This window comes from Rhamphochromis sp. 'chilingali' (genome assembly GCF_963969265.1).
Source record: "Rhamphochromis sp. 'chilingali' genome assembly, chromosome: 6".
Lineage (NCBI taxonomy): Eukaryota > Metazoa > Chordata > Actinopteri > Cichliformes > Cichlidae > Rhamphochromis > Rhamphochromis sp. 'chilingali'.
The window spans coordinates 34768549-34784506 of NC_137933.1; the positions used below are offsets into that span (position 1 = coordinate 34768549).

Genomic DNA, 15958 nt, shown 5'->3' on the forward strand with positions numbered 1-15958 from the left:
ATGGTGATTCAGGCACCTGATACCCATGCTTTAAAATAGTCTCTTTTTTCCCTTTCAGGGCATCCCAAAGGTCCCCAATAAGGTTTCCTCCATTCCCTGAGGTGGACAGCAAAAGGAAGAACTGATTGCAGGAAATCAGTTGCTGAAATAGTTTCCAGGATATCCACACATGTCTAATGCCAGATGTCATGTGATCCTAGCACTAAGCAGGTTAGCACTTCTACATCATTTCAATTAAGGTGTGTTTTCATAGTTGCTCATGAGACAGAATGCACTCTGTTTTATGGGAAATTTTATACTTAAGGTTGTTCAGAAGTACTGTGATGTTGGCTTTGCCAAGTATTGCTTTCCAATGCTTTTCAATCTTCCTGCTTTGGGAGGAATGGAGGGGATTGTGCCAACACAACACAAACAGACTTATTTAAAGGAGCTTTGCACACACGCATCAAATAATGGAAAAATGGAATAATATAACAGTGCGATTTTCCATCCTGTGGTGGATTTGCTTACAAGCACAGTACAGTTCCTCTGCACCTAGGGTCATCAGCACAATTTAATTACATTAAGAGACAGCTAAATTGGACTATGCAAACAGAAAAGGCTTAGGGGATTACTGGGACTCTGACAGAGAGATCAAGTTTTTCCTTGAAGCGTGAAACAATATGCCCAGTTCCTGGCAAGGTCCATGTGGATAAACATAGAGGGATGGCCAAGGCAAATTAATTTTTTCCTTGCTTTTATTTACTGTAGAAAGTCGTAGTGTTTCAAAATACACTTTACATGATTATAAAAAACTATTCCCATCTGAAGATGTTCTCACATTTTATGTATTACCTTTCTGTTTTTTTCAAACTGCATGCATTTGTATTGTGTGCATGCTGCCTAATATTTATGACAATATTTATATGTTGTAGAAGAAACATTATCTCACTGTTTTATGAACACTGCTTCCTGTACTGCTACAACCCTAGTGTATGACATTATATATATATATGTGTGTTTTTTTTAACTTCATTCATGGAAAGGCAGTTGGTAGAGACTGACATTTTCAGACCTTGGCCTTTACCAGCACCCCACTCCACCGTTACAGTAAACATCAGCCAGTCACTATGAAACAAGATCAAAGGTAGTGATGATATCTTCTCTACTAAAAGATGTTTTTAACATCCATCCAAGCCACCCAGTAAATGGTCATTACTCAGTTAAGTTCAGAAATGGACCCTTAAAATCTTCAATTTTTCCTCTCAGAAAAAGAGTCATAAAAGCAATCTTTTAGTTGCAGATTTTAAGTGTTTTAAGTTTTTTTTAAATAAAAAAACAAACAAAACATTAGCATATAGCATGTTACTATCAATTAAACTGAGATTTAGCCACTTGCTTACCAATAAATACACAAGCAACCAAGCAGCAGCTGATGCTCTACTTCTCCATCTGTGGATTGCTCTGTGTTGGGGTTCTCGAGGTGAAACATAGGGCAACCTTCCACTCCCTGAAGCAGACTCATTGGAAAAATGCCTAGAGGTGTAACTTTGTGCAGACAATTTATCTGAACTGCAACCTCTTCAGGTGTCTGTTCTCCCTGTAAAACTGGCTGCTGTTCCTCCAATTGTCCTTAAACAATTACTTCAGAGTGTTCAGGAGATGACTGTGGCCATTTAAAGAGCAGTTTTCTCAGCTACCATTGTGCAGGCCATCTAAACCATGGGATACAAAGCTCCTAAGTACAGTGTGAGCCAAATAAAGAGGTGGAGAAGGAGGGGGTGGCAGATAAAAGCTGACACCCAATGTATTATAACTCTGCTCTATTAGATATGAGCTTCTGCTCGGTTGAAGCACCATAGCTTAAGGCAAAGATACTGCTTGCTTATTGTGCTTTAGCGAGGGGGCTGGGAACACTGTGTAGCCACTGTGTTCTGTATACAGCACACAGTCTCTCATGCATGATTTAGTAAAGTGAAATTCTTACTTCAATTCCAAGTAGTGATACAGTAGAAGAGATAAAAGGATGTGCTTAGGCTGCAAAACGAATCATAAGACATACACTACTGGTTTGAAAAGATGGCTACTAATCAAAAGAGAGAACTCATTAAGGACATGCTGCTGCCACCTATTAGCTTTGACTCACTTGAGGAAGCTCGTAGCCTCCACCTTCTTTAATTGTTCATGTTGGGAGCCTTTTACTTCATTTGTAGTAATGTCATAGTACTGTGTGCGGATGTGGAGCTCAGCCTTGTTTGTGTCTTCTAACTTTAGAGTACCTCATCTTTACTATATTCCATTTTACATATAGAGCAACCCAGTATCATGGCAGAGCATGTAATAGAAACGCCACTCCACCATGCCTACTTCTAGCTTTGCCTCTCCGAAGTTTGAAATGGTTATGCAGGCAGAAGTTGCAGTAAGCTGCAGTACCAGCAGAGGGAGATATTTTATTTCAAGCCAACATGAAAATAATCACGGGAAAGCATTTAAACAGACATTACAACACATTTACACGTACATACATATTAGCCATTATGTATTTAATCATTCTGGCATAGAAGGACGCTGGAATATACTTCATACCTTCCTTGGTTATTAGTGACTTCTTAGCTTTAATATGTTACCCCCACCCACCTGTACTGCACCACACCAGTACTTCACCTCTTTATTTAATCATAGCTCCCAAAATGACACTTTTGTTCTCCAGTACATAATCATCAGTTTAAAAACATATGCACTGACATTTGATAGGTGTAACTGTGAAGTTGCAACCTTTTTCCTTAGCCTAGTTTGAATTAGTTGCTGCCCAACTACGTCAGACTGAGGAAATTGTTTTTGCTGTGTGACCTCCAAATTCATAAGGCAATGGCAAAATTGCTGCATATCTAAATTTCTAAAGTCAGTACTTAGTATTGCTTAGATGTTCTATTTCTTAAGAATAATTTTTTTATTCTACCGTATAGCTATCTAGAATTGCCTTTTTCCGTTTTGGTGTATTCTACATGTCATTCCATTTCTTTATGTCGTTATACTAAATCTATGAATAATTAGTTTCAAAATTCTTCTAAAATTTCAAATGAATAGTTATTTTACTCAAGTTTATCAAAATTAACAGTAACTCTAAATATCTACAATTTAAAACATTTAAACTTTGGAGCAGTGTGACAAAGTGGCTAGGACTGAATTCATTTGTCACTTGCATATATTGTTATTTTGTGTTCTGTTATCGTATAGTCTATCATAATGCTTTAATGTAAACACAGCATATGTAACCTTGGCGCTACACACTATCCCGGGTCTGTTTGTGGTAGCATTGGGTATATTCATTTCATCTGTGCAAATGTTCTTAAAGCTAAATGTCACTTCATCATTAATTGATTTGAATCTTTCATTTGTTTATGTAGTTTGGTTATACTTACCAATGTGTGTTCCTTTGAGCAGGTCCTATGTGTAAAACAGGTATATGGGAAGGGCCGCCCCAGTACTTCCTGGTTTTTTTGGATATGATGTCATTGATCATGTCAATTGGGTGTAACCAAATGAAGGTGTCTCTTTTGTGTAAAATTGTTTATTTAATTTAAAATAACCTCATGAGTCAGATTAAGTGAAGAGATTGACTTTTCAAACCATTTAGCTGGGTGAATGAGTTTTATTAAGTGGCAAAATTATTTTATTCTGGTTTCTTTGTCTAGACTGTGTTATTTAGTCTACCCTGTTTTCCCAATGGTAGAGGTTAATGAGGTCAAGGTGTGAGTGGAATTCTATATAAAGCAGGTGAGATTTTGACTACCAGGTTCTTATGTTTTATGAAACAGTTGTTGAAAGGCCATGCCAGAAACTAAAGAACACTTAAAAGAAACCTGAACAGTCTGCAGATGCTGTCTTCCTATCACTTTCCATGCTGCTTATGTTATGCTACCTCACAAGCAGTTAGCAGCTTTGTCTCACAGCAAAAGGTCCTGGTTTCAAATTACATGTTTCATGGTATCCACGTGGAATCACTTTGATTACTCTAACTTTCTTCCACAGTCCAGAGACATGCAAGTGTTAGGTAAACTGGCAATTCTAAATCGGCCATAGGTGTGAACGTGAGTCTAAATGGTGATCCGTCTGCCTGTGTTAGCCCTGCAATAGAGTGATAACCTGTCCAGGGTACTAATTTAAAGGAAAGAATGAAATCATGTCTCAGATTGGCAACATGGCTAAAATAAAATGACACATTAGAAATAATAATATAATATAATAATATTACTAAAATTCATATATAGTTTTATATAAAGAGTATACATTGCATAGTATGGACGTTTTTGTTTTTTTGTTAGTTTAGAAAAAAAATCCTCCTCAAACTGTGTTGTGCTTTTGTTGAAAAATATTGTTCCTTTAAAGTAATGGTCCACCTCCAACACAGTTTCATACCAGATTTCACAAAGCATCTGGTTCTTGTAATCATTACAAGCTCTTATGGGTCTTGGTTAGATATTTCTCATGAATGTTGAATACTGGCTGTCATAGTTTTTGTGTTTCTACATAATGTGAATGTTTGTCTTGCATGTGTGCTTCCGTGTGTGTCCTGCTTGTCATTGCAAATGCCCGTTTTTTCCACCTGACACCGTGCCTGAAAGCATCTGACAATCAGGGGAATATTAGAGGGTTGGAGAGATTCCACTCTGGCTAAGTGGCTCTTATTGCTGTGGAGTGTGACACCACTCATATTCATAATGATTCACAGTGCTGTTGACACATGATAGTGCAGATAGCCTACTTAGTGGATTACAGTTTCTCTGACTCTGACGCTCTCTGATGGTGATGTTGATTGTATCTCCAAAAAGCTCCCTTGACTGGTTCATCATTTTCTTCGATCAAAAGTCTGTGAACATGTCACAAATGACTTTGGTAATTAAAAAAAAAAGATGTCTTTTGATTTCAACTGGAGCATGGTTCTTAAAGTAGTGATTTTGTGAAATCAAAATAAGGTGAAACATCACCCTTTAGTCTCTGAATAAAAATACCAAAGTTAAAATGAAATTCATAGATTTTTCCAACAGCAGTAGAAAAATGTGACTGACACTCTCATTTGGTTGAAACTGTAGCATAAGCCATAGCTGTGCATATGTATGCAGCTGATCTCTTGTGTCTGAAACATGAAGCAGCTTGGTTGTACACGATTAGGACACTCTTCCATCATGGCTGCTTATACCCCAATCTTCTTAACGCTGAGTGCCAAGCACAATGGCACTGGGTCACTTTGCAAGGATAAAGGTTTAACTCATTTAGAAATTGAATATAGACCCTTGTTCTTGAGGAGGATTGAAAACTGACCATTTGTTCTATGAGATGGAATGAAAAAGGTATTATTTGGGGAACAAATGTTTTTTCTGCTTCTCTCTCCATCTTTTTTTTCCTGCTCCTTAGTGAAACCAAAGCAAATAATATAATAGCTCATACATGCAATCTACTTTCTGATTTGGAATGTGCCTCTGTCTCCCAGTTTGATTGCATGGTGTGTATATCTGCATTATTGTGAGTTCTCCCAGCTTAATCCAGAAGTCAATTCTGCTTATCTGGATGGAGTATTTTCAGTCACTTTGGCAAGGACTGCCTAAAGCTGGCTTCAGTTTCTGAAGCTGAAAAGCAGCCTCACATCATCACACTACTACAACCATGTTTGAGTTGATATCATGTTCTTTGTATGAAATATTGTGTTACTTTTATGCCCGATGTAAGGGGATTCAAACTAACCAAAAATTAAGTGTTTTTCTTGACAGTCCATAGACTATTTCCCTAAAGTCTTGAGGATCATCAAGATGGGTTTTTTTGGCAAATGTGAGATGAGCCTTTGTTTTCTTTTAGCAGCGCAGTGGGATTTGCCTTGGAACTTTCTCATGGATGCCATTTCCCCCCTTATCTCTTTCTTATCAATGAATCATAAACACTCACTAAAGTCAAGTGAGGGCCTCAGTTATTTAGATTTTAAATGAAATGTTATGCTTTTATTGCTTATTCCTATTGCCTAAAGTATTTTAATTTGATTAAATCAATAACTTTGATTTTGACACTACACACCTACTGGTTATCCATTTTTGGATGTGATAATCAAATTCATGACTGTGGATTTGTGACTGGAGCATTTGTCATTACTTTTATTCTGTACTTTAAACAGTTTTTGTCTGTGAAAAAAAAACACCTAAAAGGTTTCTGAGAGCTTTTCAAGCCTATTGAGAAAATACAGTGGAACACACACACACACACACACACACACACACACACACACACACACACACACACACACACACACACACACACACACACACACACACACACACACACACACACAAATCCTAAGAGTAAAGAAGGTTAATATAAAAAATAGCTAATCAGAATATCTAAAAATGGGAAAATATCAGTAAACGTAAAAGCCATACTGGTTAAATCTGTTTTAGGGAAACTACAGACTAACCTGGGCCTTGTTGCTGGACCATCTCTGACAGAGCCTGCTGGTGGATGAAGAGAACCAGACCTCCAGCAGCGAACAGCAGGACAAACCAGAGGGAACAGGGCAGTCTCCTTCTCCGTCCACGCAGGGAGTCCACCACCATCTTCCACTTCATCCACAGCATGATGTAGCACAGTCAGATGCTAATGTAATAAGTTCTGAGGAAAATTAAAGAAAGTGTGAGTATTTTCATTTCTTTGCATCAGTATTGCAGTTAAATCAGTAAATAACACTGATGGAAAATAACATATATTCTCTTAGTTACCATATTTCTGTATATTTAAAATGTGCTCATCCCTTACTAAACCAAAAAATGCAATCAAGTTATTCGTTTTATCAGTGTTAACTAATTAATAGTGTCCATATTATGCAATGTACAGGTTAATAATGTATTGTCAGAGTCGAAAAAATCTGAAACATTTAATCCTTAAAAACCAAAATATTTATCATATATGTTCCAGTGCAACTATACCCACAGTAGCCTCTGTCTCTTTAAACTCCCAGTTCCTCCACCCCCCCCTACAATGCTGGTCTTGTTCAAGTACATCAATAAAGAAATAATAATCATGAAAATACACCAAAGGAAGGGATTAACAAAAAAAAACAATAATACAGATTCTTTAAAGTTTGCATTTTTTCTGCATTTTTGCTTCCCACAAGTGCATTTTGCAGGATGCTTCCTTGTGTTGGAGTACTTTTATATGGTGCATTTTAGCCTGGAACCAAACAAATCTGAACACTCATGTTTAATTTGTTCTGGCAGAATACAGCTGGCCCCCTCCCGTTCACACAGATTTGCACTAGGCCTTCACCATGCTGGGCCAATCAAAACCATTTATCTAATGTGTGTTGGGCTTGATACAATTACATCCCTGCATGCTATAGTCCATTTACATTTTCATTTTATTTATTTATTTATTCTTATTTTACGCGTTTCATTGCTCTAATTGGTTACAGGTTTATTCAGAAATATCCAAATATCCAGAGGAATTTTGGAATTAGTGTAAGAGCACACCTTGAAAACTAAAACTGACAAGTTCCACAGTAATTCATATTTGGCCTATTTGACAGCTTTTTCTTTTTACTAAAGTAAATTATCTACTTCTTCCTCCATTGGTAAATATCCTTGAACCTTTTTTAATGAATGCAGCAACAGTCCACATAGACTTTTGTGTCTAATCAGAGTGATGTTTTCCACTATGCAGCCTGAAAATGAAGGTTAATATTGCATTTAAATGAACACAAGATAGAGTCCTATAATTTTAAACCTGATTATAGCACTTATATCAGAATTGTTTGGTGTCTGTGTGCACATCTACAGCATAAGAAGTTCCGCTAGATTACAGACTCACAAAGGCAAAATAAGCCAGGGTATTTATCCACACCCCAAACCCCAGCCTATTCATGTATTTAAGTTTAAAAAAAAAAGTTAATTGAGTCAGACAAATTAATGGTGTTTAGAAATTCAACATGGAGAACACCTAATTCTTCCAAATAAAGAAATCGGTGTTTTGTTTGTAAGGATAGAGTCAAGTAAACACAATTCCAGTTGGACTGGCATGGGCGCAGACCTGTTCTAAGGTCTGTTCACACAGCAGAAAGACCGCGTAGCATCTGTCTTCAAATTAATATGCAAATGAGCTGTGGTACTACTCGAGCATGTGTTGCCATTGCAGAGAACAAAATTGGCTCTATTTGAGGGATGTCAAAAACTTGACTTTCACATTGCACCATGTGCTGATACCAGAACTGAAAACCATAAATGAGTGTCAAAAACCAGTTGTGACACGTGTTTGCTGCAATTCTTTAATATACAAAGATTTCTGTCAAGATTTACCTTTTGTTGATACAGATGATAAAACACATAAATAAAAGAATGCAGCACAAACACGCAAAAGAAACAGAAATCCAGAGGGACTTATAACAATATCTCACTACATAATCAAGGTAACAAACAGTGACAAAGAAGACATCAAAACATCAACTTGGAATGAAAAATGATCAAATATGCAAATAAGAGAAAATACACAGAATGTAGATAGATGCATTTGTGTTTCAAGGGATGGGAAATGTTTTTTGTGTCACAAAAATCTTTAAAAAAAAAAAAAATTGGTCAGGTGAAGTAAGCCTTTACTGAAATGGGCCTTGGCATTTCATCATCAGTGCAGATGCAGCCAGTGATCCATTACTGTTACAACAGTGTTCCACCTAGAGTAGGAGTACTGAACTAATTCAGATGGTGTCCACAAGGGATATTAGGTTTTTCACACACAGGATTTTGGTGCTTCAACACTGATACTGAAACTCTCAAAGGATTCGTCAGCTGTTGGCAAAAGAAAAAAAATGATTGTTTTATATCTTTTTTTTGCATCTGTTTCATGGATTCCAGCTAGGTTTAGCTATGACTTAGGAAAGAGATCTGAATAATAGAAACAAGGAGCCATGTAAGCAAGACATTCAAATATAATATGCAAGCAAATAATCAAATGTGAGTCAATGCTACAGTAATTCAACAGCCAGTAAGATGTCACCATGTTTGCGTGCAAACACACATCTGTAGCGTGAAGTATATGGGTTTGTTTTGTATTGTATACACTACCAGTCAAAAGTTTGTTTTTTCTTTATTTTCATGACTATTTACATTGTAGATTCTCACTAAAGGCATCAAAATTACAAATGAAAACATAGGGAATTATGTAGTAAATAAAAAAAGAGTGAAATAACTTTTATAACGTTTTATATTTTAGATTCTTTAGAATAGTCACCCTGATTACTGCTTTGCACACTCTTGGCATTCTCTCTCAATGAGCTTCAAGTGAGTAGTCGCCTGAAATGGTTTTCCAACAGTTTTGAAGGAGTTCCCAGAGATGCTGAGCACTTGTTGGCCCCTTTGGCCCTCACTCTTCGGTCCATCTCATCCCAAACCATCTCAATTTGGTTTAGGTTAGGTGACTGTGGACGCCAGGCCATCTGGTGCAGCACTTCATTCCTTGTGTTTCTTGGCCCAAACAAATTTCTTCTGCTTGTTCCTTTTCCTTAGTGGTTTCTTAGCAGCTATTTGACCATAAAGGCCTGATTCACACAGTCTCCTCTGAACAGTCGATGTAGAGATGTATCTGCTACTGGAAGTCTGTGTGGCATTTATCTGGGCTCTAATCTGAGGTGTTGTTAACTTGGAATTTCTGAGGTTGGTGACCCTAGCTCTTCCTTTCTTGGGGCGGTCCTCAAATGAGACAAAATATGAAACATATTTAGAGTTATTTATCATTTTTTTCTTTGCCACATAATTCCATATATCTTGCTTCATATATTTAATGCATTCAGTATGTATCTACAATGTGGAAAGTAGTAAAAATAAAGAAACACCATTAAATGAAAAGGTGTGTCCAAACTTTTGACTGGTAATGTATCCATCAGGAAGTGCACACAGCATATAAATCAATCAGTCAGTAAGTCACCACAGGTACTGCTTTAAACAATCAGAACTTTATCTCATTTGTAGTACTATTGCAAATCAGAGTACAGGGTGGGCCATTTATATGGATACACTGTAATAAAATGGGAATGGTTGGTGATATTAAAGTCCTGTTTGTGGCACATTAGTATATGTGAGGGGGCAAACTCCTCAAGATCGGTGGTGACCATAGTGGCCATTTAGAAGTCAGCCATCTTGGATACAACTTTTGTTTTTTCAATAGGAAGAGGGCCATGTGACACATCAAACTTATTGGTAATGTCACAAGAAAAACAATGGTGTGCTTCGTTTCATATAAATGGCCCACCCTGTACTTGTATTGTGGTCAGCAGTGTCATTTTTACCATTTAGGGAACAGAAGGAAACAGAATTATCTTTTAAAAGAGATGTCATAGGAGGCAATACCAGTCTAAGGATGGTATGTATCAAACATGTAACACGACCAGTAGCAAATATTCTTCCAAAGCCCTTAACTTATAGAAAGGTCACTATAGATGACCAGAAAAATTCTAAGCTACATTAAAAATAAAAATTATTGACATGCTGTCAACAACTGCCACTGTAGAGTAAGATAAAAATGATAGGGATACTTTACTTGGACAGATAGCAGCTGAACTGATACTGTTAGGATGCCTGGGTCGTCGACCCAGGGTTTTTGAGTTTATGATATTATTTATACTGTCTAGTTTTTGGTTTCTTTGAGTTCTGTCTTATGGCTTATGTCTCTGTCTTCTTTAGTTGCTCTGTCTCCCCTATCACCTGCATCCCCTTGTCTAGTTCGCGTCTATGTGTATCTTAAGTTCCTATATCCCCTTGTTCAGTCAGTGTTTGTGTCTGCCCTGTTCCCACGTCTCTGTTCCCTTTGTAGTGCCTGCATGTGAGTCTGTGTCTTTGTTCAGTCTGTGTTATGTGTTTCCTGTTTTACTTTGAAGGTCTCCGTCTTTTCTCAGTGTGTTCAGTTTACGCTTCTTTGGTCTCGTCAGTTCTGATTTGCCCCAGCTGTGTTTCCCTCCTGTTACTCATTTCCTGATTGCTCCCTCTGTGTATTTAAGCCCTGTGTTTCTTAGTGTCTGGGTCGCGATCTACCGTTTTCTTAGCTGTGTGTTCTGTCATTTCTCTAGTTTAAGTTTGTTTTGAGTTTTTTAGTTTTGTTATATTTTGAGTATTAAATTAAAGCCTTTTTTTGAGTTCACGTCTGTCTCCGGAGTCTGCACCTTGGGTCCTATTCCTGCCTGCACACAGCCGTCACCTAACAGATACAGCAGTAGAACCCATATCGAAATGAACAACATGACTTCATTTGCATGTGCCTGGGATAAATTAGTTAGATGCCAATCCATGTTTTGGTTTTTATTGACAACACTGGCCTGAATGTTTTTTCATGCCAATCTATAGAGAAACCATGCAAGCAAAGATAAACTGCAAAAAGTGCAATCAAAAGGTGAGAGAATTGTTTTTTCTTTGAATAAGTATTTGTTATTATGGAAAGGCAAGCTTACATTTGACACAGAGGTGTGGAGAGAAATGCATTTTCTGTTTTTTATTTCTTACAATGCGGTGAATGTACTCAAGGGTGCATCATTTCAGTTCAACACAATAGTCTTCCAACACTTGGAGCTTGTATCAAGCTTGTATCATCTCATGCACAAACTGTGAAAGGTGTTTCTAAAAGTTTTCTGTGTGAAGGTGAAGAAATCTTTGTGTATATGGTCGTAATGAAGATGTAAAACTCTGTGCTCAGCGGTTGTGTTATTTAACATTTTCTTCACTTTCATCTTCACAGCAGGAGCAGTGGAGGCAACAAGCGGGTACAAGCAGACGTTTCTGCCATATTAATATATGCTAGAACATTGAGCCAACTGTGAACTCCATACAGTTACCATGCAAATACAGGTTACTGAAAACCTGTATATAACCTGTATAAGTTATTTGCTTCTTCAAAATTTCTTAGTTTTTGCATATTTGTCATGCTTAAATGTTTCAGATTTTTTTTTAAAGTATTATTTAATTTATTAAGGAAAAATCTACAATGACTAATAACCAGAAAAAACACAAAAGGCTCATCTTACGTTTACCCCCCCAAAAAGAAAAGAAAAATGACATATGAGAAAATATTCTGTGGACAAGACAAAAGTAAACATTTTTGGAACGTTTGAGTCCTGTTAAATCTGGTATAAAACTAACTAGCATTTCATAAAAAGGAGATCATACTAACAGTCAAACATCGTGGTGGTAGTGGGATCTGGGGCTGCTTTGTTGCTTCAGAACCTGAATGACTTGTTCTACTTAATGGAACTTTAGATTATGCTCTCTACCACAAAAACCTGAAGACATCAGTTCATGCCATCAGTTCTTGCCCTGCAGGTTAAAACACTTGGGCAATGATCCAAAACACATGAGCAGTGGCACCTCTGAATGTCCCCACGCAAAAACAAAAAAGCAAAGAAGACAAAAGAAGACTGGAGTAGCCTAGTTAAATCACAAGTCAAATCTTTGCATCAGAGAGGCAAAGGGGGACTATAGGAGGAGGATCGAGGACCATTTGAAGAGTAATACCAGCCGGCAGGTGTGGCAAGGCATCCAGCACCTAACCAACTATAAGATCAATCTCGGAGCTGCGGACGGTGACCTGGAGCTGGCAGAGGAGCTGAATATCTTCTTTGCCCGCTTTGAGACCAGGGTACCGGAGGTATTGGAGCCACAGCAGCAACACGCCACCCATAGCAGCACCACCCTCACCCTGGAAGAGCACGAGGTGAGGCGCATGCTGCAGGCTGTTAACCCGAGGAAGGCGGCGGGTCCTGATGGTGTGCCAGGTCGAATATTGAGGGATTGTGCAGGACAGCTGGCTGGGATCTTCACCAGGATTTTCAACAAATCCCTCGCACAGGCGACTGTCCCACTCTGCCTGAAGTCCTCCACCATAGTCCCCTTGCCTAAGAAGCCCCACATCACCGGCCTGAATGACTACAGACCGGTGGCACTCACCCCAGTGGTAATGAAATGCTTTGAGAAGCTGGTCCGCAGACACATCACAGCAGCCCTGCCCCGCAGCCTGGATCCACACCAGTTTGCCTACAGAGCAAACCGATCCACGGAAGACGCTGTAGCCACAGCACTCCATGCTGCATTAACTCACCTGGAAGAGCATGGTAGCTATGTGCGGATGCTCTTCGTGGATTACTGCTCAGCTTTTAACACCATCCTTCCACACAAACTGGTGGCCAAGCTACAAGACCTGGGGCTTCCATACAGCACCTGCATGTGGATCAATAGCTTCCTCTCGGGCCGTAGACAGAGTCAGAGTTGGCCATCACACATCCTCAGCCCTGAGTCTCAGCACTGGCTCACCCCAGGGCTGTGTGCTCAGTCCACTGCTCTACTCTCTCTACACACACGACTGCACTCCTCGCCACCACAGCAACATCTTTGTGAAATTTGCAGATGACACCACAGTGGTGGGGCTCATTTCCAAGGGAGACGAGTCTACGTACAGAGACGAGGTGGAGCAGCTGACGTCATGGTGTAAGGCCAATAACCTCCTCCTCAACACTTCAAAAACCAAAGAACTCATAATAGACTTCAGAAGGAAAAAGGCAGAGATCCAACCACTATTCATAAATGGGGACTGTGTAGAAAGGGTGGCAAGCTTCCGCTTCCTGGGAGTCAATATAGAGGAGAACCTTTCCTGGAGTGTGAACACCTCCGAGCTGCTGAAAAAGGCCCAACAGAGACTGTACTTCCTGAGAATTCTCAGGAGGAATAACATCACACAGAGACTGCTGGTGTCCTTCTACAGAGCCACCATTGAGAGTGTTCTAACTTACTGCATATGCATCTGGTACACTAGCTGCACAGGGGCTCAGAGGAAAGCACTCCAAGGGATCATTAACACCGCCCAAAAGATCACTGGCTGCCCTCTCCCCACACTGGAAGTTCTACACAACGCCCACTGTTTTAAAAAGGCCCAAAACATCATAAAAGACACCTCACATCCTGGCCACTCCCTGTTCGAACTGTTGCCCTCAGGCAGACGGTACAGGGCAATCAGAGCAAGGACTAATAGACTCAAACACAGCTGTTATCCAACTGCAATAACACATCTGAATACTACAAAAAAATGTCCATCACGCCACTCTTGTGTTAATCTATGCACGGTCTGAAGCATGTGTGTGGGAATGTATGTGAATGTTTTACTGTTATATCTTATTAGTATTTTAAGTATTCTATCTATTTTATTTATTGAATTTTATTGTTTTATTTATATTTTGATATTGCTAGGGATGATGCAATGATCGGGGACCATTCTTAATTTCGTTGTTCTCATGACAATGACAATAAAGTTTCTGATTCTGATTCTGATTCTAATTTGGCCTGACCTTAGACCGCTCATGCTCAAAACCCTCCAATGTGGCTAATTTAAAACAATTTTGAAAAGTAAGCCAAATTTCATCCACAGCACTGGAAAGACTCATTGTCAGTTATTGCAAATGCTTGATTGCAGTTCTTGCTGCCAAGGGTGGATGAAGTTATTAGTTAACAGAGCCTGTTAGGTTTGGAGAGCTTTTTCCCTTTGATGAATAAAATCACAATTTCAAAGCTGCACTTTGTATTTACTTAAGTTATCTTGTTTGATATAAAAATCAGATTATCTGAATCATGTAATTGTGACAAATATGCAAGGAGCTAAAACAAAAATAAATACAAAAAAATCATGAAAGGGCCAAATACTTTTCAGTGGCATTGTGTTTACATTACAAGAAAACTAGTATATGTGGACACACACGCCTATCTATTGTACAAGCTATAAACGATGCAAAGTTGTTTGGTTTTGCTTTTTTATTTTATTTTTTATTTTTAAATCACCAACACTAGTTAATTAGGTAAAGAAGATGATAATGGTTGGGGTTAAAATATATCAATTACCAAAACTTATCTTTCTCACTAATATAAATCTACCCAGTAAGACTAAATGTGATGCCAAGGTGTCAACAGTGCCCCCATATGTGATAAATCTGGTGTTAAACTAGACTCATTGCAGAATTCTGTTAACCTTCACTTTTTAGTGTAAGGTGGGTTTTAAAGCTTATCATTCAACACTTTGTTAAATTAAATCCATCTTCCACTGCATGGAAAAACTAAAATGGTTACCATCCAGCTGACTCAATTTTCATCCTTTACTTACAGAGTTGTGGAAGACTTTATTGGAAGATAGGAAAGCTGAGTTTTTTCAGATGCTATCTTTTTACCTAGTTTTCTAAAGAGGGTTTGACCTTTTATACCTCAGTGTCATTCACACTGCCAGTGTAAAACCACAGAATGTAATCTTATCACAGGAAGTCATTCCAGGTCTTCAATTCCATTTCCATTTTTTTTTTTTTTTAAGTTTCACCTCATATTTTCATCAGCTTACCTTTGTACAAACTATCGGGGTCAGGTAAACACCTCACTGTTATTTCTGCCTCAATATTTAACAAGTACATAAACTGAAGTTTGATTTTATATCCCAGAGTCCAGTCGACAAAGTGGAAATGGTACATAAAGTTGGCAAAGTGTGAAAAAGCTTACATATGTGTCAATGCTGATTTTAGTAACTTGGGTTTAATTATTTATTTTTTGTGTTACCTAAAGCAAGAGGTTGACCTCAGAGGCCACTTTAACATTGTTAAACTGAGACAATGTCACATAAATCTCTGTTGTGAGAATGTTTTGTGCATTTCAGTTTTACTGTGCAAGTTAAGTGTATTTCTAAGTTAATCCCCAAACTTGATTTACAATAAAAATAAAAAATGAAGAAACAAAGAAACTAATTATCAATTATTATCTATTATAATTCAAGAAAAAACTTAACTCACCACTGTGATACCTGAAACATTTTTCTATTTAAATCAAACCAAATGAAGCTCTTGATTTGGTCCCTTAAAATTATACATACTAATTATATTCACCTTTGGCATCAACTTCTAGAGGCCCGTGACAAATTTTCCTTATTATAATAATTATTTTTT

General features: G+C 38.1%; 1 protein-coding gene across 1 annotated transcript in view; it reads right to left on the minus strand.

Moving 5' to 3' along the window:
- Positions 1 to 15958, minus strand: part of chst8 (carbohydrate (N-acetylgalactosamine 4-0) sulfotransferase 8) — a 177843-nt gene that overhangs the window by 124338 nt on the left and 37547 nt on the right. Inside the window, exon 2 of the mRNA XM_080885635.1 lies at positions 6440 to 6633. Within this exon, the coding sequence (XP_080741761.1) occupies positions 6440 to 6599 (160 nt within the window). The 5' untranslated portion in view covers positions 6600 to 6633. The remainder of the gene's footprint in view (positions 1 to 6439; positions 6634 to 15958) is intronic.